Below are 27,622 nucleotides of genomic sequence, written 5' to 3'. Positions count from 1 at the left end.
TCAGTGTTCCACGGAGACGGCTCCACCTGTGGAGGCTGCCGTGCAAGCCAGCAGGTACTTATACAAAGCAAAAATAGTCGAAGCTCTGTGGCTGCACGTTGAGCATATGTTTACAATTTGATCCTGCACTCCCAGCCGAGGACAGCTGTTTCGCTCTACTCGGAGCTCGTCAGCCCGGCGCAGGGAAGTGACACGATCTTGGGTCGGCACTAACAAAGCGCCTCGGCGAGACGTCAATGTTCCACGGTGACGGCTCCACCTGTGGAGGCTGCGATGCAAGCCAGCAGGTACTTATACAAAGGAAAAATAGTCGAAGCTTTGTGGCTGCACGTTGAGCATATGTTTACAATTTGATCCTGCACTCCCAGCCGAGGACAGCTGTTTCGCTCTACTAGGAGCTCGTCAGGCTGGCGCAGGGAAGTGACACGATCTTGGGTCGGCACTAACAAAGCGCCTCGGCGAGACGTCAATGTTCCACGGGGACGGCTCCACCTGTGGAGGCTGCGGTGCAAGCCAGCAGGTACTTATACAAAGGAAGAATAGTCGAAGCTTTGTGGCTGCACGTTGAGCATATGTTTACAATTTGATCCTGCACTCCCAGCCGAGGACAGCTGTTTCGCTCTACTAGGAGCTCGTCAGCCTGGCGCAGGGAAGTGACACGATCTTGGGTCGGCACTAACAAAGCGCCTCGGCGAGACGCCAATGTTCCACGGGGACGGCTCCACCTGTGGAGGCTGCGGTGCAAGCCAGCAGGTACTTACACAAAGGAAAAATAGTCGAAGCTTTGTGGCTGCACGTTGAGCATATGTTTACAATTTGATCCTGCACTCCCAGCCGAGGACAGTTGTTTTGCTCTACTCGGAGCTCGTGAGCCCGGCGCAGGGAAGTGACACGATCTTGGGTCGGCGCTAACAAAGCGCCTCGGCGAGACGTCAGTGTTCCACGGAGACGGCTCCACTTGTGGAGGCTGCAGTGCAAGCCAGCAGGTACTTATACAAAGCAAAAATAGTCGAAGCTCTGTGGCTGCACGTTGAGCATATGTTTACAATTTGATCCTGCACTCCCAGCCGAGGACAGCTGTTTCGCTCTACTCGGAGCTCGTCAGCCCGGCGCAGGGAAGTGACACGATCTTGGGTCGGCACTAACAAAGCGCCTCGGCGAGACGCCAATGTTCCACGGGGACGGCTCCACCTGTGGAGGCTGCGATGCAAGCCAGCAGGTACTTATACAAAGCAAAAATAGTCGAAGCTCTGTGGCTGCACGTTGAGCATATGTTTACAATTTGATCCTGCACTCCCAGCCGAGGACAGCTGTTTCGCTCTACTCGGAGCTCGTCAGCCCGGCGCAGGGAAGTGACACGATCTTGGGTCGGCACTAACAAAGCGCCTCGGCGAGACGTCAGTGTTCCACGGAGACGGCTCCACCTGTGGAGGCTGCAGTGCAAGCCAGCAGGTACTTATACAAAGCAAAAATAGTCGAAGCTCTGTGGCTGCACGTTGAGCATATGTTTACAATTTGATCCTGCACTCCCAGCCGAGGACAGCTGTTTCGCCCTTCTAGGAGCTCGTCAGCCTGGCGCAGGGAAGTGACACGATCTTGGGTCGGCACTAACAAAGCGCCTCGGCGAGACGCCAATGTTCCACGGGGACGGCTCCACCTGTGGAGGCTGCGGTGCAAGCCAGCAGGTACTTACACAAAGGAAAAATAGTCGAAGCTTTGTGGCTGCACGTTGAGCATATGTTTACAATTTGATCCTGCACTCCCAGCCGAGGACAGCTGTTTCGCTCTACTCGGAGCTCGTCAGCCCGGCGCAGGGAAGTGACACGATCTTGGGTCGGCACTAACAAAGCGCCTCGGCGAGACGCCAATGTTCCACGGGGACGGCTCCACCTGTGGAGGCTGCAGTGCAAGCCAGCAGGTACTTATACAAAGCAAAAATAGTCGAAGCTCTGTGGCTGCACGTTGAGCATATGTTTACAATTTGATCCTGCACTCCCAGCCGAGGACAGCTGTTTCGCTCTACTCGGAGCTCGTCAGCCCGGCGCAGGGAAGTGACACGATCTTGGGTCGGCACTAACAAAGCGCCTCGGCGAGACGTCAGTGTTCCACGGAGACGGCTCCACCTGTGGAGGCTGCAGTGCAAGCCAGCAGGTACTTATACAAAGCAAAAATAGTCGAAGCTCTGTGGCTGCACGTTGAGCATATGTTTACAATTTGATCCTGCACTCCCAGCCGAGGACAGCTGTTTCGCTCTACTCGGAGCTCGTCAGCCCGGCGCAGGGAAGTGACACGATCTTGGGTCGGCACTAACAAAGCGCCTCGGCGAGACGTCAGTGTTCCACGGAGACGGCTCCACCTGTGGAGGCTGCAGTGCAAGCCAGCAGGTACTTATACAAAGCAAAAATAGTCGAAGCTCTGTGGCTGCACGTTGAGCATATGTTTACAATTTGATCCTGCACTCCCAGCCGAGGACAGCTGTTTCGCTCTACTCGGAGCTCGTCAGCCCGGCGCAGGGAAGTGACACGATCTTGGGTCGGCACTAACAAAGCGCCTCGGCGAGACGTCAGTGTTCCACGGAGACGGCTCCACCTGTGGAGGCTGCAGTGCAAGCCAGCAGGTACTTATACAAAGCAAAAATAGTCGAAGCTCTGTGGCTGCACGTTGAGCATATGTTTACAATTTGATCCTGCACTCCCAGCCGAGGACAGCTGTTTCGCTCTACTCGGAGCTCGTCAGCCCGGCGCAGGGAAGTGACACGATCTTGGGTCGGCACTAACAAAGCGCCTCGGCGAGACGTCAGTGTTCCACGGAGACGGCTCCACCTGTGGAGGCTGCAGTGCAAGCCAGCAGGTACTTATACAAAGCAAAAATAGTCGAAGCTCTGTGGCTGCACGTTGAGCATATGTTTACAATTTGATCCTGCACTCCCAGCCGAGGACAGCTGTTTCGCTCTACTCGGAGCTCGTCAGCCCGGCGCAGGGAAGTGACACGATCTTGGGTCGGCACTAACAAAGCGCCTCGGCGAGACGTCAGTGTTCCACGGAGACGGCTCCACCTGTGGAGGCTGCAGTGCAAGCCAGCAGGTACTTATACAAAGCAAAAATAGTCGAAGCTCTGTGGCTGCACGTTGAGCATATGTTTACAATTTGATCCTGCACTCCCAGCCGAGGACAGCTGTTTCGCTCTACTCGGAGCTCGTCAGCCCGGCGCAGGGAAGTGACACGATCTTGGGTCGGCACTAACAAAGCGCCTCGGCGAGACGCCAATGTTCCACGGGGACGGCTCCACCTGTGGAGGCTGCGATGCAAGCCAGCAGGTACTTATACAAAGCAAAAATAGTCGAAGCTCTGTGGCTGCACGTTGAGCATATGTTTACAATTTGATCCTGCACTCCCAGCCGAGGACAGCTGTTTCGCTCTACTCGGAGCTCGTCAGCCCGGCGCAGGGAAGTGACACGATCTTGGGTCGGCACTAACAAAGCGCCTCGGCGAGACGTCAGTGTTCCACGGAGACGGCTCCACCTGTGGAGGCTGCAGTGCAAGCCAGCAGGTACTTATACAAAGCAAAAATAGTCGAAGCTCTGTGGCTGCACGTTGAGCATATGTTTACAATTTGATCCTGCACTCCCAGCCGAGGACAGCTGTTTCGCCCTTCTAGGAGCTCGTCAGCCTGGCGCAGGGAAGTGACACGATCTTGGGTCGGCACTAACAAAGCGCCTCGGCGAGACGCCAATGTTCCACGGGGACGGCTCCACCTGTGGAGGCTGCGGTGCAAGCCAGCAGGTACTTACACAAAGGAAAAATAGTCGAAGCTTTGTGGCTGCACGTTGAGCATATGTTTACAATTTGATCCTGCACTCCCAGCCGAGGACAGCTGTTTCGCTCTACTCGGAGCTCGTCAGCCCGGCGCAGGGAAGTGACACGATCTTGGGTCGGCACTAACAAAGCGCCTCGGCGAGACGTCAGTGTTCCACGGAGACGGCTCCACCTGTGGAGGCTGCAGTGCAAGCCAGCAGGTACTTATACAAAGCAAAAATAGTCGAAGCTCTGTGGCTGCACGTTGAGCATATGTTTACAATTTGATCCTGCACTCCCAGCCGAGGACAGCTGTTTCGCCCTTCTAGGAGCTCGTCAGCCTGGCGCAGGGAAGTGACACGATCTTGGGTCGGCACTAACAAAGCGCCTCGGCGAGACGCCAATGTTCCACGGGGACGGCTCCACCTGTGGAGGCTGCGGTGCAAGCCAGCAGGTACTTACACAAAGGAAAAATAGTCGAAGCTTTGTGGCTGCACGTTGAGCATATGTTTACAATTTGATCCTGCACTCCCAGCCGAGGACAGCTGTTTCGCTCTACTCGGAGCTCGTCAGCCCGGCGCAGGGAAGTGACACGATCTTGGGTCGGCACTAACAAAGCGCCTCGGCGAGACGTCAGTGTTCCACGGAGACGGCTCCACCTGTGGAGGCTGCAGTGCAAGCCAGCAGGTACTTATACAAAGCAAAAATAGTCGAAGCTCTGTGGCTGCACGTTGAGCATATGTTTACAATTTGATCCTGCACTCCCAGCCGAGGACAGCTGTTTCGCCCTTCTAGGAGCTCGTCAGCCTGGCGCAGGGAAGTGACACGATCTTGGGTCGGCACTAACAAGGAAGTGACACGATCTTGGGTCGGCACTAACAAAGCGCCTCGGCGAGACGCCAATGTTCCACGGGGACGGCTCCACCTGTGGAGGCTGCGGTGCAAGCCAGCAGGTACTTACACAAAGGAAAAATAGTCGAAGCTTTGTGGCTGCACGTTGAGCATATGTTTACAATTTGATCCTGCACTCCCAGCCGAGGACAGCTGTTTTGCTCTACTCGGAGCTCGTGAGCCCGGCGCAGGGAAGTGACACGATCTTGGGTCGGCACTAACAAAGCGCCTCGGCGAGACGTCAGTGTTCCACGGAGACGGCTCCACCTGTGGAGGCTGCAGTGCAAGCCAGCAGGTACTTATACAAAGCAAAAATAGTCGAAGCTCTGTGGCTGCACGTTGAGCATATGTTTACAATTTGATCCTGCACTCCCAGCCGAGGACAGCTGTTTCGCTCTACTCGGAGCTCGTCAGCCCGGCGCAGGGAAGTGACACGATCTTGGGTCGGCACTAACAAAGCGCCTCGGCGAGACGTCAGTGTTCCACGGAGACGGCTCCACCTGTGGAGGCTGCAGTGCAAGCCAGCAGGTACTTATACAAAGCAAAAATAGTCGAAGCTTTGTGGCTGCACGTTGAGCATATGTTTACAATTTGATCCTGCACTCCCAGCCGAGGACAGCTGTTTCGCTCTACTCGTCAGGCTGGCGCAGGAAAGTGACACGATCTTGGGTCGGCACTAACAAAGCGCCTCGGCGAGACGTCAATGTTCCACGGTGACGGCTCCACCTGTGGAGGCTGCGGTGCAAGCCAGCAGGTACTTATACAAAGGAAGAATAGTCAAAGCTTTGTGGCTGCACGTTGAGCGTATGTTTACAATTTGATCCTGCACTCCCAGCCGAGGACAGCTGTTTCGCTCTACTAGGAGCTCGTCAGGCTGGCGCAGGGAAGTGACACGATCTTGGGTCGGCACTAACAAAGCGCCTCGGCGAGACGTCAATGTTCCACGGGGACGGCTCCACCTGTGGAGGCTGCGATGCAAGCCAGCAGGTACTTATACAAAGGAAGAATAGTCGAAGCTTTGTGGCTGCACGTTCAGCATATGTTTACAATTTGATCCTGCACTCCCAGCCGAGGACAGCTGTTTCGCTCTACTCGGAGCTCGTCAGCCCGGCGCAGGGAAGTGACACGATCTTGGGTCGGCACTAACAAAGCACCTCGGCGAGACGTCAATGTTCCACGGGGACGGCTCCACCTGTGGAGGCTGCGGTGCAAGCCAGCAGGTACTTATACAAAGGAAGAATAGTCGAAGCTTTGTGTCTGCACGTTGAGCATATGTTTACAATTTGATCCTTCACTCCCAGCCGAGGACAGCTGTTTCGCTCTACTAGGAGCTCGTCAGGCTGGCGCAGGGAAGTGACACGATCTTGGGTCGGCACTAACACAGCGCCTCGGCGAGACGTCAATGTTCCACGGTGACGCCTCCACCTGCGGAGGCTGCGATGCAAGCCAGCAGGTACTTATACAAAGGAAGAATAGTCGAAGCTTTGTGGCTGCACGTTGAGCATATGTTTACAATTTGATCCTCCACTCCCAGCCGAGGACAGCTGTTTCGCTCTACTAGGAGCTCGTCAGGCTGGCGCAGGGAAGTGACACGATCTTGGGTCGGCACTAACAAAGCGCCTCGGCGAGACGTCAGTGTTCCACGGTGACGCCTCCACCTGTGGAGGCTGCGATGCAAGCCAGCAGGTACTTATACAAAGGAAAAATAGTCGAAGCTTTGTGGCTGCACGTTGAGCATATGTTTACAATTTGATCCTGCACTCCCAGCCGTGGACAGCTGTTTCGCTCTACTAGGATCTCGTCAGCCTGGCGCAGGGAAGTGACACGATCTTGGGTCGGCACTAACAAAGCGCCTCGGCGAGACGTCAATGTTCCACGGGGACGGCTCCACCTGTGGAGGCTGCGATGCAAGCCAGCAGGTACTTATACAAAGGAAAAATTGTCGAAGCTTTGTGGCTGCACGTTGAGCATATGTTTACAATTTGATCCTGCACTCCCCGCCGTGGACAGCTGTTTCGCTCTACTAGGATCTCGTCAGCCTGGCGCAGGGAAGTGACACGATCTTGGGTCGGCACTAACAAAGCGCCTCGGCGAGACGTCAATGTTCCACGGGGACGGCTCCACCTGTGGAGGCTGCGATGCAAGCCAGCAGGTACTTATACAAAGGAAAAATTGTCGAAGCTTTGTGGCTGCACGTTGAGCATATGTTTACAATTTGATCCTGCACTCCCAGCCGAGGACAGCTGTTTCGCTCTACTAGGAGCTCGTCAGGCTGGCGCAGGGAAGTGACACGATCTTGGGTCGGCACTAACAAAGCGCCTCGGCGAGACGTCAGTGTTCCACGGTGACGCCTCCACCTGTGGAGGCTGCGATGCAAGCCAGCAGGTACTTATACAAAGGAAAAATAGTCGAAGCTTTGTGGCTGCACGTTGAGCATATGTTTACAATTTGATCCTGCACTCCCAGCCGTGGACAGCTGTTTCGCTCTACTAGGATCTCGTCAGCCTGGCGCAGGGAAGTGACACGATCTTGGGTCGGCACTAACAAAGCGCCTCGGCGAGACGTCAGTGTTCCACGGAGACGGCTCCACCTGTGGAGGCTGCAGTGCAAGCCAGCAGGTACTTATACAAAGCAAAAATAGTCGAAGCTTTGTGGCTGCACGTTGAGCATATGTTTACAATTTGATCCTGCACTCCCCGCCGTGGACAGCTGTTTCGCTCTACTAGGATCTCGTCAGCCTGGCGCAGGGAAGTGACACGATCTTGGGTCGGCACTAACAAAGCGCCTCGGCGAGACGTCAATGTTCCACGGGGACGGCTCCACCTGTGGAGGCTGCGATGCAAGCCAGCAGGTACTTATACAAAGGAAAAATTGTCGAAGCTTTGTGGCTGCACGTTGAGCATATGTTTACAATTTGATCCTGCACTCCCAGCCGAGGACAGCTGTTTCGCTCTACTAGGAGCTCGTCAGGCTGGCGCAGGGAAGTGACACGATCTTGGGTCGGCACTAACAAAGCGCCTCGGCGAGACGTCAATGTTCCACGGGGACGGCTCCACCTGTGGAGGCTGCGGTGCAAGCCAGCAGGTACTTATACAAAGGAAGAATAGTCGAAGCTTTGTGGCTGCACGTTGAGCATATGTTTACAATTTGATCCTGCACTCCCAGCCGAGGACAGCTGTTTCGCTCTACTAGGAGCTCGTCAGGCTGGCGCAGGGAAGTGACACGATCTTGGTTCGGCACTAACAAAGCGCCTCGGCGAGACGTCAATGTTCCACGGTGACGGCTCCACCTGTGGAGGCTGCAGTGCAAGCCAGCAGGTACTTATACAAAGGAAAAATAGTCGAAGCTCTGTGGCTGCACGTTGATCATATGTTTACAATTTGATCCTGCTCTCCCAGCCGATGACAGCTGTTTCGCGCTACTCGGAGCTCGTCAGCCCGGCGCAGAAAATTGACACGATCTTGGGTCGGCACTAACAAAGCGCCTCGGCGAGACGTCAATGTTCCACGGTGACGGCTCCACCTGTGGAGGCTGCGATGCAAGCCAGCAGGCACTTATACAAAGGAAAAATAGTCGAAGCTTTGTGGCTGCACGTTGAGCATATGTTTACAATTTGATCCTGCACTCCCAGCCGAGGACAGCTGTTTCGCTCTACTAGGAGCTCGTCAGGCTGGCGCAGGGAAGTGACACGATCTTGGGTCGGCACTAACAAAGCGCCTCGGCGAGACGTCAATGTTCCACGGGGACGGCTCCACCTGTGGAGGCTGCGGTGCAAGCCAGCAGGTACTTATACAAAGGAAGAATAGTCGAAGGTCTGTGGCTGCACGTTGAGCGTATGTTTACAATTTGATCCTGCACTCCCAGCCGAGGACAGCTGTTTCGCTCTACTCGGAGCTCGTCAGCCCGGCGCAGAAAAGTGACACGATCTTGGGTCGGCACTAACAAAACACCTCGGCGAGACGTCAGTGTTCCACGGGGACGGCTCCACCTGTGCAGGCTGCAGTGCAAGCCAGCAGGCACTTATACAAAGGAAAAATAGTCGAAGCTCTGTGGCTGCACGTTGAGCATATGTTTACAATTTGATCCTGCACTCCCAGCCGAGGACAGCTGTTTCGCTCTACTAGGAGCTCGAAAGGCTGGCGCAGGGAAGTGACACGATCTTGGGTCGGCACTAACAAAGCGCCTCGGCGAGACGTCAGTGTTCCACGGTGACGCCTCCACCTGTGGAGGCTGCGATGCAAGCCAGCAGGTACTTATACAAAGGAAGAATAGTCGAAGCTTTGTGGCTGCACGTTGAGCATATGTTTACAATTTGATCCTCCACTCCCAGCCGAGGACAGCTGTTTCGCTCTACTAGGAGCTCGTCAGGCTGGCGCAGGGAAGTGACACGATCTTGGGTCGGCACTAACAAAGCGCCTCGGCGAGACGTCAATGTTCCACGGTGACGCCTCCACCTGTGGAGGCTGCGATGCAAGCCAGCAGGTACTTATACAAAGGAAAAATAGTCGAAGCTTTGTGGCTGCACGTTGAGCATATGTTTACAATTTGATCCTGCACTCCCAGCCGTGGACAGCTGTTTCGCTCTACTAGGATCTCGTCAGCCTGGCGCAGGGAAGTGACACGATCTTGGGTCGGCACTAACAAAGCGCCTCGGCGAGACGTCAGTGTTCCACGGGGACGGCTCCACCTGTGGAGGCTGCGGTGCAAGCCAGCAGGTACTTATACAAAGGAAGAATAGTCGAAGCTTTGTGGCTGCACGTTCAGCATATGTTTACAATTTGATCCTGCACTCCCAGCGGTGGACAGCTGTTTCGCTCTACTAGGATCTCGTCAGCCTGGCGCAGGGAAGTGACACGATCTTGGGTCGGCACTAACAAAGCGCCTCGGCGAGACGTCAGTGTTCCACGGAGACGGCTCCACCTGTGGAGGCTGCAGTGCAAGCCAGCAGGTACTTATAGAAAGCAAAAATAGTCGAAGCTCTGTGGCTGCACGTTCAGCATATGTTTACAATTTGATCCTGCACTCCCATCCAAGGACAGCTGTTTCGCTCTACTCGGAGCTCGTCAGCCCGGCGCCAGGAAGTGACACGATCTTGGGTCGGCACTAACAAAGCGCCTCGGCGAGACGTCAGTGTTCCACGGGGACGGCTCCACCTGTGGAGGCTGCGGTGCAAGCCAGCAGGTACTTATACAAAGGAAGAATAGTCGAAGCTTTGTGGCTGCACGTTGAGCATATGTTTACAATTTGATCCTGCACTCCCAGCCGAGGACAGCTGTTCCGCTCTACTAGGAGCTCGTCAGGCTGGCGCAGGGAAGTGACACGATCTTGGGTCGGCACTAACAAAGCACCTCGGCGAGACATCAATGTTCCACGGGGACGGCTCCACCTGTGGAGGCTGGGATGCAAGCCAGCAGGTACTTATACAAAGGAAAAATAGTCGAAGCTTTTTGGCTGCACGTTGAGCATATGTTTACAATTTGATCCCGCACTCCCAGCCGTGGACAGCTGTTTCGCTCTACTAGGATCTCGTCAGCCTGGCGCAGGGAAGTGACACGATCTTGGGTCGGCACTAACAAAGCGCCTCGGCGAGACGTCAGTGTTCCACGGAGACGGCTCCACCTGTGGAGGCTGCAGTGCAAGCCAGCAGGTACTTATAGAAAGCAAAAATAGTCGAAGCTCTGTGGCTGCACGTTCAGCATATGTTTACAATTTGATCCTGCACTCCCATCCAAGGACAGCTGTTTCGCTCTACTCGGAGCTCGTCAGCCCGGCGCCAGGAAGTGACACGATCTTGGGTCGGCACTAACAAAGCGCTTCGGCGAGACGTCAATGTTCCACGGGGACGGCTCCACCTGTGGAGGCTGCGGTGCAAGCCAGCAGGTACTTATACAAAGGAAAAATAGTCGAAGCTTTGTGGCTGCACGTTGAGCATATGTTTACAATTTGATCCTGCACTCCCACCCGACGACAGCTGTTTCGCTCTACTTGGAGCTCATCAGCCCGGCGCAGGAAAGTGACAAGATGTTGGGTCGGCACTAAGCGTGCGTCTCGGCGAGACGTCAATGTGAGGCAAACATTGCAGGAGCGCCTGCAGCTCAGCAAAGGTTTCCGCACGCCGGTCGTAAATATGCTTACTTTCGTTTAACGGATATTTTACAGCAAGGGGTGTTACGTGCGGCCCTACTGGTAATCGCGTGGGCCGTGTTCCGCCCTATTCCGTATTAGCGCCGCGAAGCAACTGCGGCTTGCAGGCGTGCAGATGCGTGCAGACGTGGATACATGGACGGGACAGGAGGAAGGAATGGGGGACAGGGGGGTTGGTGTACTCCTTTGGCGGGGTGCAGTGGGGACCGTGCCGAAGTTGAGGACAAGAAACAGAGAGCGACAAACCCAAAGAAAGCCTAACAACGCCCATTTGCATGCTTCATCGAAATAAGCCGTGACGACGTCCGCCTGTAAAGTCTGCCGAAAACCCAGGGAAAACGTCAAACAGTGTCGGTGCCGAGACCTTATAGAGCTATTGGATTGGGGCTGTTGGTGAGATTGGTACTGTTATTGTTATTGTGGGTGCAAGAAGCTAACATCGCTCGTTGACTCAACTAAGTTTCTGTTGAAAACTCTTCCCGAGTAATTGGGCCTGCCAACATTAAACGGGTACCTGCGACCTTGTTCTCCAAAGGCCGTTCAAAGGCGTTTGATGTGCTGTACATAATAATTATGATGTTTATTTACTTATTTATTCCAACTGTAGATGAGAATTCTACCAGCGAGTTCCCTTATGTTCAGAGGGGGGTCTGCGAAGTAGGAGTTTCGCCTGGAGAATATCTCGACGGCACTGGTAAGTAATTTGTCGTTTCGTCTATGTCGTCGACGACAACGCATTTTTTTTTTGCTTGCCGGCGGCTAGCAGTTACCAAACCGGTTGCTAGGGCCCCGGAATAAGCAACATATCACTTAACGCAGTGAAATCGGACATTACGTAGAAAGTGTTCCGTATGATGTCGAATGAAAAAAAAATAACAACTTTTCAACTTCCTATTAGCCTCTAAGCTATGTAACACTTGCGGTAGTACTCTTATTTGATTGTAGAGTGATAGATGGACTAAATAGTACCAAAACAGCGTTGATTTGATGAGCCCACATCCGCGGCTGACGAAGCACCAGTAAAACACTTAATCGTGATCTTTTCGGAACTGTAAGACTCGTGGCTCTGGCTAGTTTTCCTCGTGCATTACATTAATGAATCTATGTGAAGATTATTTTTAGCTCGTATACGGAATTATGCCACACTCTTAAAAGTGTGTCTTCTATTGTGCCTCCAACAGAGGCCCCTAAAGTAGCAAGTTCATGGTCTCTACTTAAACACCACGTCAGAACACGTGAATGTAACATGATGCGTGACGTCATAGCGTGTTCGGTAAACACCACGCCACTGTACTATGCGTGGCGTCTATATTTTCGCCTCCTTCGCTCCTTCAGCAGACTACCCTCGCCACACTCCTCGCCTTCTCCTCCCTTCGGTTTTCTATGGCCTTGCGCAATCACTAAAGCTGTACTAAACCCAAAAGTTCTGTGAAATAAATGCAATTTATTTCATTCAGTTCTCTAAAACTGAGTTCGGTATAGGCTAGAGTTAAGAACGAGTACTGTGCTCCCTGAATAGCAACTTACGACTAGGGCGACAAACAAAGAAACACATACGAGAGGAACAAGATTGTTTGGAAGATTTTGATCAAGAGCTAAAATTATCAATTACTTAAAACCATACCACAGTAGATGAGAAAAGGGACAGGAGATGTGTAGAAGAGAGTTAAGACAAGCATACAATGAGTCAAGGATGAAAGTACTGCTGTGGCTGTCTCTGGCTGTGGACGCGTCAGGATCGGCTACTGGGGTCGTCCTTCAACAATTATTTGACAATCAATGGCAGCCCATCGCCTTCTTTTCGGTGAAGCTCACGCCCACTCAACAACGATACAGTGCCTTTGGCCGCGAGCTCTTTGCAGCGTTCGCCGCCGTCAGGCATTTTCGCTATTTCCTGGAGGGTCGCTCATCTTACTGTTCACAGACCACGAGCCTTTGGTCCAAGCATTCCGGGCTGCTGGCAAGCACCACTCGCTACGCGAGATCCGCCAGCTGTCAACGAGCAGCGTCACGACGGCGACCTCAAGTCACTCCGCGCCTCTCATCAAACGTCGCTGCAATTGACACAAGCAGCTCTCCCCGGCGCCACTTCTACGATTGTCTGCGAGGTGTCAACCGGCTCCCCGAGGCCTTACCTTCACCAAGTCTTCGCCATCCCGCCTTTCGCGCTTTACACGACGTCCCCCATCCCGGAATCCGCGCCATCAGGCGTGTGATTTCGGACCGCTATGTTTGGCCGTGCATGGCTAGGGACATTCGTATGTGGACATTGCAATGCGCTATCTGCCATCGCCCCAAGGTGGTCCGCCACACGCACTCCCCACCAGGGAAGTTTCTTCCACCCGACCGAAGGTTTCAAGTTCTCCACATTGACCTGGTCGGCCCCCTTCCCCACTCATCCGGCTTTTGGTACATCCTAACCATCATTGATCGTTTCACGAGGTGGCCAGGGGCTGTTCCTGTTGGAGACATGTGTGCTGAAACCGTTGCCTCCGCCCTCCTGAGTACGTGGATTTCAAGATATGGAGCCCCAGACCAAATAGGCACGGACCGTGGGGCACAGTTTGAATCGTATCTATTCCTCGAGCTCTGCCGTCTTCGCGGACACAGACCCAACCGAACCACTGCATACCACCCTTGCGCTAATGGCCTTGTCGAGCGCTTTCACCGCCGTCTGAAGATCAGTTTTCGCGCCGTCCGCTGAGCTTCCCGGCTGACCTCGTCACTCCTCCCACAACCCATCCGACCGCTACGACTATGTCTCCTTACTCATTTTCAAGTCCATCAGGCCAAGTCCCCCACGATACCCTTCATCTCAGCCTTTCATCTCGCCACTCCTACGTCCCAGACACTTTGTCAACAGCATCTCATGTCTTCCCCCAGGTTCCTTCCCCTCGCCGACGCCTGGACGCCCCGTACTTGAGACAATATAGGGCCTTCTCCCGCAGTGAGAAGACGCTGGTCCCCGACGTCGACGGCCACGCGGAAAAAGTTTTCTGTCGACCGCGTCAAGCCCGCTTTCTCCACCCACGACAGCCTCTGCTCCCTCAAGCCATTCGATACTTCGCTCCTGCCACCCGCCTCGCCTCAACGGCAGCCTTTCCCAGGCGCGTCTCCTGGACCCCAGCTCTTACGATGTGTCTACAACGGATCTGACGGCGGGGGGACCCCTCTAGCGGCATCGCTATCACTCGCCTTCATCGCCATCTTCATCTACAGGCATCTTCTGACGCGACACCATTCATTCCTTTACCGTCTTCATTGCTGGCCGGTCCCTCCTTACTTAGCGCTCCACACCCTGCACGATGTTGTGTTGATGTGTCGCTTGTTGATGGATATGGATGAGGTGTTGATGTCGAGGCTTTGTTGTTATTCACTTGCGCGTTGTTGAGAGCGTGAAAGATGCGATGGACCTTGATGTCTGTCGAAGTGTCTTGATCCTTGGATGTCGTGGTGTTGTAGAAGATGCGTTCTTGTATGGGTTGGAATTCTTGAGCTTGTTATGGAGATGTTTCAGACGTACTTTAGGAACATGCTGTTGAAAATCTTCTCCTTCTGGTGGCACTTTGGAGGTGACTGGATGGAGACGAAGCTACCATCGGTAGTGCTCCGTGCCAAATATCCACCTGACGCCGTGCTCGGCGCTTTTTGTAATGAATGCTATTCCAGCGCCCCCACTAACCCACACGTGACCCGGTTGTACAGCACTATATCTTACCATATCACCCACACTTCCCCACCCCAACATCTTGTACCATAATGTTTCTTACCAATCCTCTTCGTTCGGCTGGGGTTCCGGGACCTGCTGAGCGGGAGGCGGCGGTGGCGCGGGTGGTATTGTTGAAGGAGCTCCGGGCGCAAACGCCTGAGTGTGGCCAGTGCCGCGGCCACACCGAGGCCCACAGACGTGCTGTCTCGATCCTAAAGCGGTGCAAGGAGCATCGTTGGTGGGTGGACCAGTGGATATCCTCCACGGCGCAGACCTGGCACAAGGTTCTTCGGTCCTACACATCAGTCGCAACGGTCATACGAACTTCGAACACCAGATAGGAGTCGTGCCAGCCGTCAGTCGTTCCGGTGTCAGCAGAGTCCTGCTCAGCTAACCGTTGAGACACCGCTGAGAAAGGCCATCCGCTCTCTGAACGTGTAGGAGCTTCCCTCTGCTCACGAACGTGCCTCAAGACGAAGATGCGTCTCGTGCCACATGTGCTGCTGGCAGAATTTGAGAAGCCGCCTCGGTGCCTTCCTCTCCCCCCTCTGGTGGAGACGCATGGGTTAGCATGTCTGCTACCACGTTCATCGTGCCCCGCCTCTACTTCCACGTTGAAGGAGCAGCCTTGTAGTTTCAGAGCAAACCGGGCGATACCTCCAAGTGAGTGGTGACGCCGCTGGAGCCAGAAACGTGTGGCATTTCTGGCAGTCGGTCTGGAAGGTGAAAGTGGATCCATCCAGGTAGTGATCACTTTTCCTGAAAGCGAAGATAATCGCTAGCACTCCTTTCCGTGACGGAATAATTACGTTCTGCCGGACTCAGCCTACGACTTGCAAGAGCCACTGTACAGAGAACAGCATCATGCTCCTGCAATAGAACTGCGCCAACTCCATAATCGCTAGCATACCCAAGAAGCGCTGCGAAGATTTAACGTTACGGGGAACCGAATACTCCACGATCACCTTCAGCTTGTCATTGCTAGGATTAATACTTCCCCTGTCGACCATGACGCCGAGAAGACTGATCCTAGGTGACGCCAGCTGCACCTTGCGGGGGTTAACTGTAAACACTGACTGCTTCATCCTTGTAAGGACGATTGACAGGTGTTTAAGCGTTCCTGAAAATTTCTAGACACTACGACGAACTCAAAGAGACCCCTATGACAAGTAAAGCTTTTGGGACATCCTCCGGGACACCTTGGATTAGGAAAAATCCTCAACTACAATCACGCGTTGACAACACTGTAGCGTTTCCCACGATATACATAATGAACTTGGTGGACGAGAAGTGGTAATAGTCCCTTACAGTTATCGCGTTACGTCGACGATAGTTGAGCATAACCTGACTGTACCATTACATCTCAGGGCCAAAGCGACTGGAAAGACACATGGGATGTGGGACCTTTGAACTGCACCGGTTTGGAGCACTTCATCTAGAGCACCTTCGAACAAAGCACGCTTATGCACACTAACTGGTCTCGGATTGCAAAGCAAGGGCCTAGCGTAACCCCTTGTCCATGCAATGCTCTAACACAGACGACATGCTGGGTTTCTCGGTGAAAACAACGTCAAACTGCCGTAGTACTTGTGCAAGCTGACCGCGCTTCTCTTCAGGACCATAGAATGATCCCAGGACAGTCGGCAGCTGAGGCTGTTCAACGGGCGTCGCAGCAGCTTGCTGAGCTGAGCTGTTGTCCTGTGCAACGGCGAAGAGGAAAAATACTGACGATCTGTGGTAAACGTATCCTAGGTTCAGGGTTGGTCCAGCGCTTACTTCTGTCTGATAATGAAGCCCCTGCCCAAGATAATAGGTACTGTGAGGCCGGGAAGGTGAACGAAACCCTGCTTTCGTCGTCTCCCATCAAAGCAAAACCAGAGTACTACTGTACCCAAGCAGCACAATGTACTGAAAGTCGAGTGCAATAGGGATGGACGGTATGTGTCTTATCAACATTCTTTAGTTTCACGAGTCTGTTCAAGGCCTTCCAACCTGTCCACCCCTATTGCACTCGACTTTCAGTACATTGTGCTGCCTGGGCAGTCTGTGCTGGAATGACGTGGTCTGCAGATGCACGTGTCGAGTAAGCAATGCTTGTAAACACAATCACTGATAAGCGAGATCGTATGTCAACTGTCGATAAAGGCGGTGTAATCTTTACGCCCAAATTGCTATACCAGGTTCTATCCTTCAGGTTCTATAACCTAAATATTATCCCGCACAGCAAATAACAAAAGGAGATAAAGCATCTGTTGGGCTCACGACAAGGACTTCAGGAGTAAGGACCCGCACACGAGTTCTCGCGCACGCACACTATTCATGTTGGTAAAGTTCCCGTTTATTCCGACGTGTAGTCGCTGCCGTGTTTACTGCCGCTCAACACTTCATGGGCCCAGAGGACTACAGGGTGTTGGACGCATGGTACAGACGGTCTTAAGTCTAGGACTGTGGGCTGCCTTGGGTGAAGGATGACGGAGTTTGCAGCAGCCAAGTCTGCAGTAGCGAATCTGACGGACGCCAACTACCAGGCGTGGAAATTCAAAGCCAAGATGCTACTGGAACGAGACAGAACCTGGGCGTACGTGGAGGAAGCGAGTCCGGATTTTCCGACGGCGTCCTGGATAACAGGTAACAGGAAGGCACAGGGTACAATCTGTCTCAGTATCGAGGATAGCCAGATTGTATCCGTCTGCAAGTGTAAGACTGTACGAGAGATGTGGGAATAGCTCCGGAAGGCACGCGAGCGGGCAAACCTCAGCAACAAGCTCGGCCTAGTCAGGAAGCTGTATCAGTCACTCCCGGTACAGAGGACGACATGCGTAGTTACGTCCTGCGCATGTTGGAACTGGCGGAACAACTCAGAGGGATTGGACAGTAGACTACAGATTTCCAGGTAGCTGCTTTTCTCCTTAGTGGTCTTCCTAAGAGCTATAGAGGCACTCTTGACTGCACGTGATGCTCGTCCGGATGAAGAACTAACGCTCGAATACCTTAAAGTCAAGCTAGCAGACGAGTACAAAAGAAAGTAGGATACCTCGATAGGGACTTCTAATCCTGAGACGGCGCTGCAAATCGAAGCGGGTGGGGCGCAGAAGGCTCCAGGTGGTGCTGGTAGGGAGTGCTATTATTGCGAGGAGTTGGTTCATATCAAGAGAAATTGTCCCGCACGGAGAAACGAGGGAGAGTCGTCGCCCAAACTTGGGAAAGGGCGAGACGTGCTGCGCCAGGTGACTCGTCGTCTTCTGACGTTGCTTTTCTGGTAGGGGCTACTTCAAAGGCCGCATGCAATATTCACTCTTGCGCAACTAGAGTCACATGTGTAACGACCTGATTCTTTTCACCGAAAGTTTCTTCGAGAAACTAGAGGAGGTCGACGTGGCCAATGGTTAGTGCGTATCTTGCGAAGGGGTAGGCGAGATGTCCCTCTACTACAAGTCAGGGGATGCATGCAGAAAGGTCTGAACTGGAAATGTCCTGCATGTTACGTCTCTAGGAAGCAGTCTGTTTTTCGTCAACGAGTTGAAGCAACATGCAAATATTGACTTTGTACTGGGACGTCTGCACAGTTACTCACAGCGGTTAGTAGCAACCGGTTACCTAGAAGTTGATCTGTACCGCCTTGTGATCGGCAATGCCATGAAAAAAAACAAAAAAAAAAAACACGTGAGTCTCCTGTCATCGTAAACAACGTGCAAGACGTGCCAATAGCAAATCGGTCAATCAGCCAAAAGGGTGCTCGAGATCGTCGAGTGGTTCAACGTGAAGAACGGCAGTGGATTCATCCACCGGAATGACACCCACAAGGATATCCTTGTTCATCAGACGGCCGTCATCAGAAACATCCCTTTAAAGGTGAATCGCAGCGTAGCCGAGGGGGAGCTGACCGAATTTGACGTCGTTGCTGGAGACAAGGGACACAAAGAGGTCAACGTGACGGGTCCTGGCGGAAAGGATGTGCAAGGTTGCCGCTATTTTCCAGAGCGGCAGATTTCTAGAGGACGCAGGAAGCTCTCTGCTATGGAAAGTTCCAGGGAGGAAGCATTCTCGACACAGCAGTGCCTGTTCACGGTAACCCACATGTACCACACCAGGCCACCAGGCATTGGGGAGAGGCACCTCAGGAACTACTTTATTGCTTCCGACAAGGAAAGATGTGGGGCTTCCGTAGGTTGTGGTCGAGAGGGCGTGTTGGACTGACGACAACGACAGCAGGAGCAACAACCTGCATTGCACACGCGTGCTCGCGCACGCACACTATTCTTATTAGTAAAGTGCCTTTTCACTCCGACGTGAAGTCGCTTCCGTGTTTGCTGCCCTTCATCAGCATCTCCGTTTTTCATCATGCTGTTGGAAAAGCCAGCTTTAGAATGATCAGGGGTGGCAGCGTCCGTTCTTTCGCTCTTTCTGGGTCGCTGAGCGAGCGGTCTTTGACGTCGGCTTTGGTCGCTTTGCGTTGGCAAACTACGGGAATTCTGCTTGCCGGCGTGTCAGTCATGACGAAAATGGTCGGGGCTGCCGCAACTCCAACAGCCAGCGTACCTTCGGCGTTCTGGCCCTGGAAGGTGCCCTTGTTGGGTCTAACAGGATCCAGTCCCGATGGGGTCGTCCTTCGTTCATAATTGAAGGGATCGAGTTGTCGACGGGATGACTCGACAATGTAAGGGTGACTGTAGTTTTCATCCTTTACCAGGTTGGTGCTCAGCGGGGGCCACACCCGCCGACCACGGGCAACACGGTTCAGACCTCTTTCGGTGGTAGAGGGGGCCGGTATTCAGATTCTTCCAGGAGGTCGTGTTGTATATAGTACGAGCCTCCTGGGCCAACGCTTCGAGACTATTAAAGCGCTAGGCTCGGAGATAGGGTGGCATTGTCGGATTGCCCGTTCCATCCGTTGCTCTCCTGGAGCGGTGCACTGCGCGTATGTAAATGTAATTTAACGTAACGTAATTTTAACTTTGCTACTGGTTTGCTTAATGTGGATACGCTGCTTCCAATCACTGCAGCATTTCCCTTCCTCGAAGAGTTGTTGCCAACAGCAATATTTAGTTGGTCTCTTCAATTGGTCACACCATGCCTTTACCTGTGTTCCTGCATCATCGTCTTCGCGCACGGGTCCAGCAACGAACTTAATTTGTGGCTGTCAACTCTTGTCGAATGAGCAACCGCAAAAAGAGAAGCATCGCAGAGCCAACACATTAGCCACACAACCTCGTCCGCAGCAAGGGTGCCAGCAGTCGTGGAAATCCTATCTTGAACACTGAAGGCTGTATCTCTGATCGCATTACGTGCATAATTCCCAGATACGTTTGTGAATTATTATTAAAACGAAAAAAAAGAAGAAAAGCGTACCCATGACGGATCAAAAACGTCTCGGTGTTGTTAACTGCAGGTTAAATACGTTATTATTGTTAATTTTTACAACGTAACTTTTTTGTGTATCTAATTGTGTGCCTCCCGAAAACCACAGGGAGTGTGGAAATCTGGTGCCGTCAATGCTTTGATATGTACAACAAGCTGTGCAACAGTTTGTCCTCTTAAACACGAAGATTCCCTATTGCAAATATGTAGGCACAGCTGAAGCGCCTTGTATTTTCAGAATTTCAAAGTGTACTGTCGCCGTAGATTACTTACCAGGATGATGCATTTATCGATCACGACAACTCGTAATGGCGCAACATGTAACATGCGCCTATTATATCAATGTTTTGCAGATGATGTCGAATTGTGGATGAACCTGAATGCAAAGAGCGACGAATTTGGTGCTCAGTGCTGCGAAGGGAAATTCAAACAGGCACTTCAGGAACAAAATAAGACGCTGAATGACGTAAGGGAAATCGACGCGGGTTGTGATCCGTACCCGACGCTGAAATAGAACGCTCATGAAACCGTCCTGCACCGACAGGCAAGAATAAAGATCCTGCGCTTTCATACCTGCGTACGAGTGCTTTCTATCATCTACAAACTAAACGTTTCACTGCAGGACACAAACAAAGCCATACACGCCAACTCTACAGCCTTTCTTCGGAGTGCCCCAGCGTAACTGTTAGGACAGTTCCCTCTGAAGTCGCCTCTGCACCGCCAACCGCCATGAAGCGCGCCACCGAAAGAGGCGGACCAATAACTCTTTTTTTTTTTTTATTTCGTGTTAGCGCAGCGGAGCAACTGTGGCTATGAGCGGCCTACAGACGTGGAGAGATGGAAAGAGGACAGCAGGAAGGAGTGGGGGACAGAGCGGTTAGTATGCGTCCTGGACCGACTTCAAGGGGTACTGTGCCGACATTCGTCTGGAATGTCTCCCGGAAAACCCAGGGGAAACCATAAACAGCACAGCCTGTGCGGGGAACCAACAACTCCGTCATAACGTAGCCACCACCACCCACGACCGTTAATATTATTACAGATTGTCACAAAAAGGCACACGCATCTGGAGAGAGAGAGCATTATCATTCAAAAAGGCTCGAACGCTCAGCCAGTTGGTTAGAAGTCAGGCGGGACTTGGCACCAGGGATCGGAACCGTTACCTTTTTCGGTTCGATTCGGGTTCATCTCCGCAGCAGTGCAAATGATCGGTTCGAACCGGTTTAAACCGGTTTAAACCGGATAAGGAAAGTGAATTTTGTGCAGATTGCCATGGGATAAAAGCAAGCACGTCCTTACGATTCTCAGACAACGGAAATGTACTTTCGTTGTTGTGTCCGACACAGCAGCGGTTCACAGCAACATTGCGTCATACAGATGTACATTTCAGGTGCAACGTTACGGTACTATACTGTGCTTGCTATGGTCACTCATCGTATACATCCTGCTGAGGGACCGGTCGTTAGTTTCACATCCAAAATGTCATCTTGGGGCTGCTGGACGGCACAAATCGAGTAAACGGATGCCTATAACTGGCACGAGCGCGACCTCAAAACTAACACAACAGAAGGAACGCAATAGTTGTGAGGAGCAAATATCTTGCGCATTGGGTTGCAGTTTTGTTTTGTTCGGTTTCGGTCTCGAATTTGTTTGGCAACGCGGCTCAGTCCGCTGCACTCTTAGAAAAAACGGTGCAGCAGTTACACCTTTTAGGAAGTAATAGTTGTCGCGTATGTTGTGCCTAAAAGGTTGCAAAGTTCTACCTGCTACCTACGAATGATAGGGTTACAGCTTCTGATTCGGTGAGCGATGGGGGCTTACGCCTTTTTGTGGCAATTTGGATATATGATAATTGCTTTTGCCACCGTTTTACACCCATTACCAGACGCTATATGTTGACCTAGGTTGTAACTCTAGAAGTTACCACCTTTTCACACTTTTTCGTCTTAGAGTGTGCTTCAATCGCAGTTCCGATCTCTCACAACACATATTACATCTGACCTGTTTTCCGAGCCAGTAGCCGCCCAATTTTATTTTGGCTTAGTTTCGGTTCGGTTCAACGCGAGAAAAAAATATTTTGGTTCGGGGAAAAATACGGGTTTTTAGCGGTTTTCGGTTCGCGTTCAGTTTCGGTTCTGGTCCCTGCTTGGCACACAATCAATACAGCACATGGTGGGGTAATAGACGTCTACACACGGGAAACCTTGAAAGATGAAACCTTAGGACGAAGGCTACATATAGATATGTAACACCCAATACATTATTAAGATGAAAAAATGGCTAGGAAGTAGCGAGCTGGTGAAGGTGATGCATAATGTAAAACCCCGAGACTAGGGAACACTAAGGGACAGACACAACACGAAGTCTCAGTTTGAGACTTCGTGTTGTGTCTGTCCCTTCGTGTTCCCTAGTCTCGGGGTTTTACATTATGCATTGTTAAAATGTCTACAAAAAGTCGTCTACTAGACCTTGCTCTAACGTTGCAAAATAGGCGTCTAATTTTTCACGTGCAGTAGACGTACATTTTTAACGTACAATAGACGTCTAATTTTGGTACGTTGAATGGATGATGAGTTGTTGACGATATTTAGTCGCACCTTGTCTCATACAAATGTTCCACGCAAGGATGTACTGTAGGGGGCAGGATTGTCTAAAATCAGTAGTGCGTGGTTTATTCTCATCACAAATCTCCAGGTGTTGCAAAACTATTCGTTTCGAGCTGAACATCTGCAGCACATGGTCTATCTTGAAAGACAATGCTGGTACAACACTATCAAGCGCAACAGAGGTAATACGGGAGGGCCAAGTTCTGACAGGCGATTTTAGCTATCCGTGTCCCCAGCAATACTTATATTGAAAAAGACCCTTATAAGACAACATGAGTGATGTTTGGAGGTCCCGTGCCTTCACTTATGGGGCCGATATGGTGCATGCTGAGGGTACCGTACTTCCTGTATCGGGCTTACACGAACAAATACGAAATTTCGTACAGCTCGGACCCAGTAAACAGTTACCTCCATGCAACATCTCTGCGATATCATGTTGTGGAAGTTTGGACATTCCAGCGACTTTCTCACAGGTGTCATTTAGGTACCGTATACGTCCCGGCGGCTATGATTTCTTCCGTTTTTTTACACGGCACCAGCGTCCCAGACATGTCAACATGCCATGTTGGATATATCGATGTTAGCGGGATTGCACTTGGATACCAAAAATGCCCGTATTTTACTGGAAATAATAATGCGTCATTTGATTCGCGGACTCCAGGCAACACATCTAAAAAGCGATAAAAACCGGGCTGTTTGGTGGTACATCTAAAAGCGATAAAACCCCGGTGCAGGGGACACAAAGTAGTTTTCACACACAGTAGTTTTCAAAAGAGGTTATTGGCTCAGGTCTCTGATGGCTAGGGTTAACCGGACAAAAACTGGGGGTTGTCATGTAAAACACGTAGATCCTTTTGTGACTTGCACTGTTGGTGTTGTTTATTCAATTCCCTTGTCTTGTGGGCGCCAGTATATTGGTCAAACTAAACGCTGTGTTAACATACGTCTGATGGAACATAGAGCTTCGAGAGGAAAGGGGTATGGTAAGCTGGCGGAACACTTAAGAACCTGTTCCGGGTGCGAGCCGCTGTTCAAAAACACAAAAGTGATGTTTAAAAGTCATAAGTTAGGTGTTCTTCTTTATAAGGAAGCCTTGTTGATAAAACAGGCTGGAGATAGTTGCATTAGCGTGCCTTCCGTGTTGGTAACGGATACAATCCAGCAATTCATTGATAACTAACGCGAATTCTGTTTCGGGGGGGCGTTTACCTGGTGCCTTGTTTGCGTGTTATCTTTTTGATAACCTTGTGATAATTTGTGATTACAGCATGACGGCCTTGGCTGCCACTAGGGGTCGGGTGTGCATTTGGTGTATTTAAGATGTGTCCCTGCCATTAAAGTTGTTTGTCAGACAGTGCTTCGTCTGTGTTGTCTCTTTGTGTCCCCTGCACCGGGGTTTTATCGCTTTTAGATAAACACATCTAAGCATTTATTTAGCACAACTGCTATACATTTACAGAATAGCAAGACTGTGTGACCAGCGAGCGTAAGTGCCAAACCCCACCCGCCTCACTTGGGCCACTTGGGAAAATCCACAGTAACCTCTACTTGCCAGCTGGACGGAATATATACTGAAGCACAAATTGTTAGATGCACGTTCGTTAAGGGTAGCGTGGCGTACAACATTTGTAGCAGTGACAATGATGCGTCTTCGCAATATACCCGTTTATGTGCATCGACTCAAAGTATACCCAACAACATTCATGACACCCCTTCCTATCAAATGATGTGTTTTTAATTGAGGTTACCGCCGTTTCGATATGCAATAAATCTCTCCTGGATCTCCCATGGATATCCCTGTGATCTTCAGGCGCTACTTCCTGTGGGATATGCAAACATCCAGAGCGCGATATATATCCCGCCGACGTACTTGAGGCATGTGTTGTTTCCTGAAGTAAGTTGAAAACGCAAATGTCATTGTGCGATATCCCATAGATATGGATTTCCAGATATTCAGGACGTTCGTAACCGTGTAGGGATGTCGCAGGGGTATTAAGGTTTGCTGGGGATATGTCGGATGAAACGCATGTGTAGTCCCATAGGCCACAGGGTACATCTGAAGTCATAAGGTAAACACTCAAAACCTGTATAAGTGTCCCTGGAAATGAAATTGGCCCATTCGATATGGCAGCGGATTTGTGTGAGATGAACAGATGGGGCGTACATGTCTGTTCTTGAAACGCACTTATGAATGAATAACACACGGTAAAATGGTTTGACAAATATTTATCGCAAGGGCGAGTCTCCGGCGCTGTGATACGACTGTGATCACCGAAAGCTTTAGTTTTGAAAAAATGCTGTTCAGGAATGTGCAACCGAAATTAACATTATTTTCTGACAAGCACCATGCATTTCAAAGTGTGCACCTGACCATATAATTTGTATTATTGCCGTGTCAGGGTAGTGCTCGTATTCTTGAACGAACTGAACGGTACTGTTTACAAAGCTTATTGCAATATACAGTGTGCTTCTTTTTAGCTGGAACAAATTTTCAGAAAAAAAGGGGAGCTTCATACCACTCGTTTACTGTTGCCATTGGATTACTCGACGAGGCTACTACTAGAAAACTGTATTTTTTTCTCAATTAGGGTGCTAGTTAACAGATTCATTTTATTTAACTTTTTAATTAGTGATTTTAGTGAGCACACTGCAACTCCGGTATTAAAGCCTGATCTCCACATAATCCGTTCGAACCACTGATGATGCACAAAAGTAACCGCAGCTCGAGGTACAGATCTAACTATTTCACCTCAGCCGTTTCCAGTAAACAGCAAGTGATGGGCAAAAGAGAAGACAGTGACGTCAATAACTTCGCCCTCACTCAACGTCGCCCAAAAACCTCGTACGGATTCCGCAAAAACCCTTATCACGGTATGTTCCACGATCTTTCTTTTGTTTTCGTTATTGCTTTCTTTTTTTCTTAATTTGTGTTTGCAGTCGCTCGCCGTATAACTCCTTCCATCCTGTTGATTACGGCTTTTGCCCGTCACATACAACGAACAATCCGCCCCCTCAAAGAGGAGTTCTCACAAAAGAATTCTCTCGCGGCCTATCGTTAAGGGTGTAAACAAGTACACTCTTATGACGGATATCCATTTGTTATTAATAGGGCCCGGATTTTTAGGCATTTGCCTAGAATTGCCTGTAAACGCTTAAATGTGACATTTTCTGGGTTGCCTGCGTTTTTATTGACTCTGTTCAAATTTAGTCTCCTTTAACATTTTGAGGCGGCGTAACAGCATTTTTTTTACAGGTGTAAGTGCGAGTGGGCTTTCAGGCTCGTGCTTAGTGCTGCATTTTGCTGTTTGTTCGTTTTTTTCTTTTCTTTTTCTTTTCGTTTGGTTTCCTCAGTACCTTGGTTTGCTAGAAGGGGCTCATGTACATTTCATCAAAAGATGTGACTTCTCTGAGCCGTTCAAGATCTTCCAGGGCAGAGAACGAAAAGTATTATTCGATATCGTGTGGTTCCAGGCCACCTCAGCATTCATGTTCCAGACATCAAAGCTTGTTTTTCTTCCAAGTTTTCCTTGATGAGACATTCTGAAACACTAACAAAGCCAAGGAGCGCACCAGATTAACGTGCCCGTTTTTCCATTTTATTGCTTATTTTCGTATTTCTGAGGGCCTAAATGCCTGCCTATTTCTATTGTTTTTAGAGCCTATATTTCCGAGCCCTAGTTATTAATAGTCAGTTTTAATATATCGTAGGCAATAGCCTTTGCGAACGTAAGGAATGGCGTTGGTGGTTCTACGCACGTTCATAACAGAGCAAGAGCTTCCGCCAGTGCGGAGAACGACAACGCTATCCCTTCCGTACGCAAAGGCGAGAGCGTACGATATACTAACACTCACTAATGACACCGGCGACCGCCTCAACGATTCCGATGAACAGTAGTATTGTCTAGAGTTTGACGGCTGAGACGGCAAAAAAAGACACGTATTGGATGCGTCTTGCGCTACCCGGGTGTTTGTGAACCCGGAGTCTAGCGGATCGCTTTTGTCGCACGGGTACACACGCACGCACAGACGTGTGCATGCTATCAAACGCAGTAGTGTGAGCAAGCTCAATCGAAGGAAAGACAGCGTTGTATCTTGTGAACGTGCGCTCGTCCCCGGATTCCGACGAAATCACCAACGCCACACTCCAAAACCTTGACGGAGGGTCACTCCTTCACGACTATCTTCCTGCCACAACATTCCTCCTTCCTTTGCGCCAGCTATGTCGACCCCTGAACATCCCCTAATTTGCAAAACCATCCCGGATGTTCCCCGAAAATACGAAATCCCCCACTACTAGCGCATCAGCTCGCCTTGGCACATTTCAACTCTACCTATACCCCCGCTATCATCGAGTCTTCACCGATGTCTCTGTAATGCCTGAACACGTCGGGAGCACTCTTTTACATCATAGATACGGATCACGAAGAAGTGTACACGTTGCCATACCCCGTGTCCTTTGCTGAGGCGGAACTGTATGCCACCCTCGCTGCCCTAGAATACATTGTTGATTTTCCACCTGAGATGTCATGTGTCGTCCTCACTGGCAGCAGGGTGACCCTCCTCCTTTTGCTGTCCTCGTGCCCAACATCGTACGTAATCTGCCCAGGATGATCAACCAGACATACAATGTGCTCTGGGCCAATGGTGATGTTATTTTTCTGCAACGTGTACCCGGTCATGTGGGCCTATCACGTAACTCACGCACAGATGCGGCTGCAGGACGTGCTGCCGCAGTTGTGACTGCTTTCTCTGTACATCTGCCCCTTACTGTCTCTGCCTGCCTATGTCAATTCGCCGCCGGTCTGCTGCTCGCGCCGGGGCCTTCAGAGCTGAGGCTGCCTCCTACAAAAGTCATATGCAGTCAATCGCTGCTATCGACGAACTTCATTGTTACGGGATGTTATCCCGTTTGAAATCCTTAAAAATAGCGTTTCAAATATAAACGCGTAAGTTACCTCATTAAAAATAAATATCCCAGAATATACGCTTAAAGATCAACGCATAAAAATAATCGTTGAAATATCACCATGTAAATAAAAGCGCTTAGGAATCCACGGTTAAGAACATATCGTTAAAAATAAATCGTTGCAGAAGGGAACATCCCGTTTGAAACACTTAAA

The 27,622-nt window shown here is 51.0% G+C and overlaps 1 protein-coding gene across 3 annotated transcripts in view; it reads left to right on the top strand.

The window, feature by feature from the left end:
• Nucleotides 1-20,466, top strand: part of LOC135372678 (uncharacterized) — a 52,680-nt gene extending 32,214 nt beyond the window's left edge. For all 3 annotated transcript variants that reach the window (XM_064606183.1, XM_064606177.1, XM_064606191.1), the window contains 2 exons: nt 11,437-11,523; nt 20,250-20,466. In XM_064606183.1, coding sequence (XP_064462253.1) covers nt 11,437-11,523; nt 20,250-20,410 — 248 coding nt within the window. In that variant the 3' untranslated portion in view covers nt 20,411-20,466. The remainder of the gene's footprint in view (nt 1-11,436; nt 11,524-20,249) is intronic.
• Nucleotides 20,467-27,622: the final 7,156 nt, after the last annotated feature.

Source organism: Ornithodoros turicata, chromosome 1 (assembly GCF_037126465.1).
Source record: "Ornithodoros turicata isolate Travis chromosome 1, ASM3712646v1, whole genome shotgun sequence".
NCBI classification, from domain to species: domain Eukaryota; kingdom Metazoa; phylum Arthropoda; class Arachnida; order Ixodida; family Argasidae; genus Ornithodoros; species Ornithodoros turicata.
The sequence above is the reverse complement of the archived record's forward strand: the minus strand, read 5'-3'. Positions and strand labels throughout refer to the sequence as shown.